Source organism: Chrysochloris asiatica, unplaced genomic scaffold, assembly GCF_000296735.1.
Source record: "Chrysochloris asiatica unplaced genomic scaffold, ChrAsi1.0 scaffold00157, whole genome shotgun sequence".
Classification (NCBI taxonomy): Eukaryota; Metazoa; Chordata; class Mammalia; order Afrosoricida; family Chrysochloridae; genus Chrysochloris; species Chrysochloris asiatica.
This window is the reverse complement of record NW_006408675.1, coordinates 7,989,271-7,991,231: the sequence shown is the minus strand read 5'-3', so window position 1 is coordinate 7,991,231 and position 1,961 is coordinate 7,989,271. Positions and strand designations below refer to the sequence as shown.

Sequence of the window (1,961 nt, the reverse complement as noted above, 5' to 3'; positions counted from 1 at the left end):
TGTTCTAGCTGTTCCAGGCTTTTCTGCTTGTCCTTTCTAGTGGGACTATCCCACCTCAGAACATTCTGGATGGGGCTCAGGATTGCACCCAAGGTCCTATACACTGCAAAGGCTCCACAAGTGGCCTATTTCACCGGGCAAGTTCTAGAACCTTTTTAGCTATTCTAATCAGTTATAGGTGGAAGATGGGCTTACAGTCTTTCTGTAATCATGTTTCCCAACATGCCTTTTTATCCCACTCAAGTGTCTATATTACAGTAGCAGGCAAGGAAAACCAATATTCATAAGACACAAACTATCATTAGCCTTTTGATTAGCAGCCGAGCACTTCAACTATCTATGCCACCAGGACTCCTTGGTGATAAAAAGATCTATCCTAATAGAGTTTCTATGAAGATTAAAGTCATGTATGAAATATACTAGTGTTCAGCAAATGGTACCTGGTTTTATATGTCGTGTAGTTAAGTGCCATCAAGTTTTTAGGGTTTCTAAGGTGCGACTGGTGGGTTTGAACCTCCAAACTAGTCATTAACAGTCCAATGCTTATGTGGCGGTTACCAATCCAGTGCTTATCATACAACTTCATACCAGGATTCCCTTATATGCTATAAGGGGCAACTATTCTATATAAAGTCTTTTTGATACATAAATAATTAAAAAATATATTTCATATAGAATATAAAACAGACATTGAATATTGCTGTATATGAAAATAATGTGAAATTTGATTATCAACTTTGGCAAAATATTAAAGTAAATTAGACTGCTTGTAAGTAATCTTATTGTTAAAGGACCCTAAGGTACAGTGATCCCTAGTACTGTAAAATTGTTACAGTTTTTCAGGGAATGATTATTTTGGGGGTACTGATTGATTACTGGATCTCTCTTGATAATTAATTTTTTAAATTTTATATATGCAGGACAGATTTTATTATTACTGCGAGTCATGATGGACATGTTAAGTTTTGGAAAAAAATAGAAGAGGGAATTGAATTTGTTAAACATTTTCGTAGCCATCTGGGTAAGAATATCATGTTTTTCTTTTTCAGTAGTGCTCATTTAAATAACTCTAAAGTTTCTTTTAAAATACCGTCTTTTGTTTTTTGTTTTTTGACTTTGAATCGTTCACACTTACTGCACTGCTATTCACTAGGCTGTTTTAATTTGATTTGTTTAAATAGGAGTTATTGAGAGTATTGCAGTTAGCTCTGAGGGAGCCTTGCTCTGTTCTGTGGGTGATGATAAAGCAATGAAGGTGTTTGATGTAGTGAACTTTGACATGATCAATATGCTGAAACTTGGGTGAGTCTTTTATTTACAAGTATCTATATTTTAACTTAATGAAATAAATTTTAACCTAAAGTTAATCATTTCAAAGGTTATTTCTAAACAAAATACATTACAATGCCATTAAAAATGTGCCTTGGCTTGGGTATTGGAAAAATTAGATTAAACAAATGCTTATTGTGTTGCTGCTTGAAAGTTTCTGCTGTGATATTTGTCATTATTGATCATGGCAGAAATTTCCAAATAGCATTATAACCATACTTCATTGTGTCTGTTGAACAGCATTTTGTAAATTAATGAGGATTCATCATGTTTAATTTACTGGTAAATTAATTTTCTTGTACTTATTTCAGGACTATGGTATTATATTCTTACAGTGCTTAAGCACATTTTTGGAACAGGAGTTATTTGTTAGTGATTATGTATTATGTCTTGGAGTATATTAATAACCAAGCTATGTGGTAGATGGTACAGTAATAAGACTAATACTTTCCCTTTTGCATGTGTATAAGATAACAAACTTAACTTATACATATTTAAATGAATGAGTGTTTGAAACTTTTAGATGGATGAGAAGCAATTTGGGAATTCTTTTGGAATTTCCTTCAAAATTTACTAAAGTAAATGTTTCATTATTTATGGTCACAACTTATTTCTTACAGAAAATAGAATTA

The 1,961-nt window shown here is 32.5% G+C and overlaps 1 protein-coding gene across 1 annotated transcript in view; it reads left to right on the top strand.

Moving 5' to 3' along the window:
• The window catches only part of LOC102832792 (peptidylprolyl isomerase domain and WD repeat-containing protein 1-like), a 35,913-nt gene that overhangs the window by 11,190 nt on the left and 22,762 nt on the right, over nt 1–1,961 (top strand). The window contains exons 3-5 of the mRNA XM_006870998.1: nt 921–1,021; nt 1,182–1,302; nt 1,641–1,663. Of these exons, the coding sequence (XP_006871060.1) occupies nt 921–1,021; nt 1,182–1,302; nt 1,641–1,663 (245 nt within the window). The remainder of the gene's footprint in view (nt 1–920; nt 1,022–1,181; nt 1,303–1,640; nt 1,664–1,961) is intronic.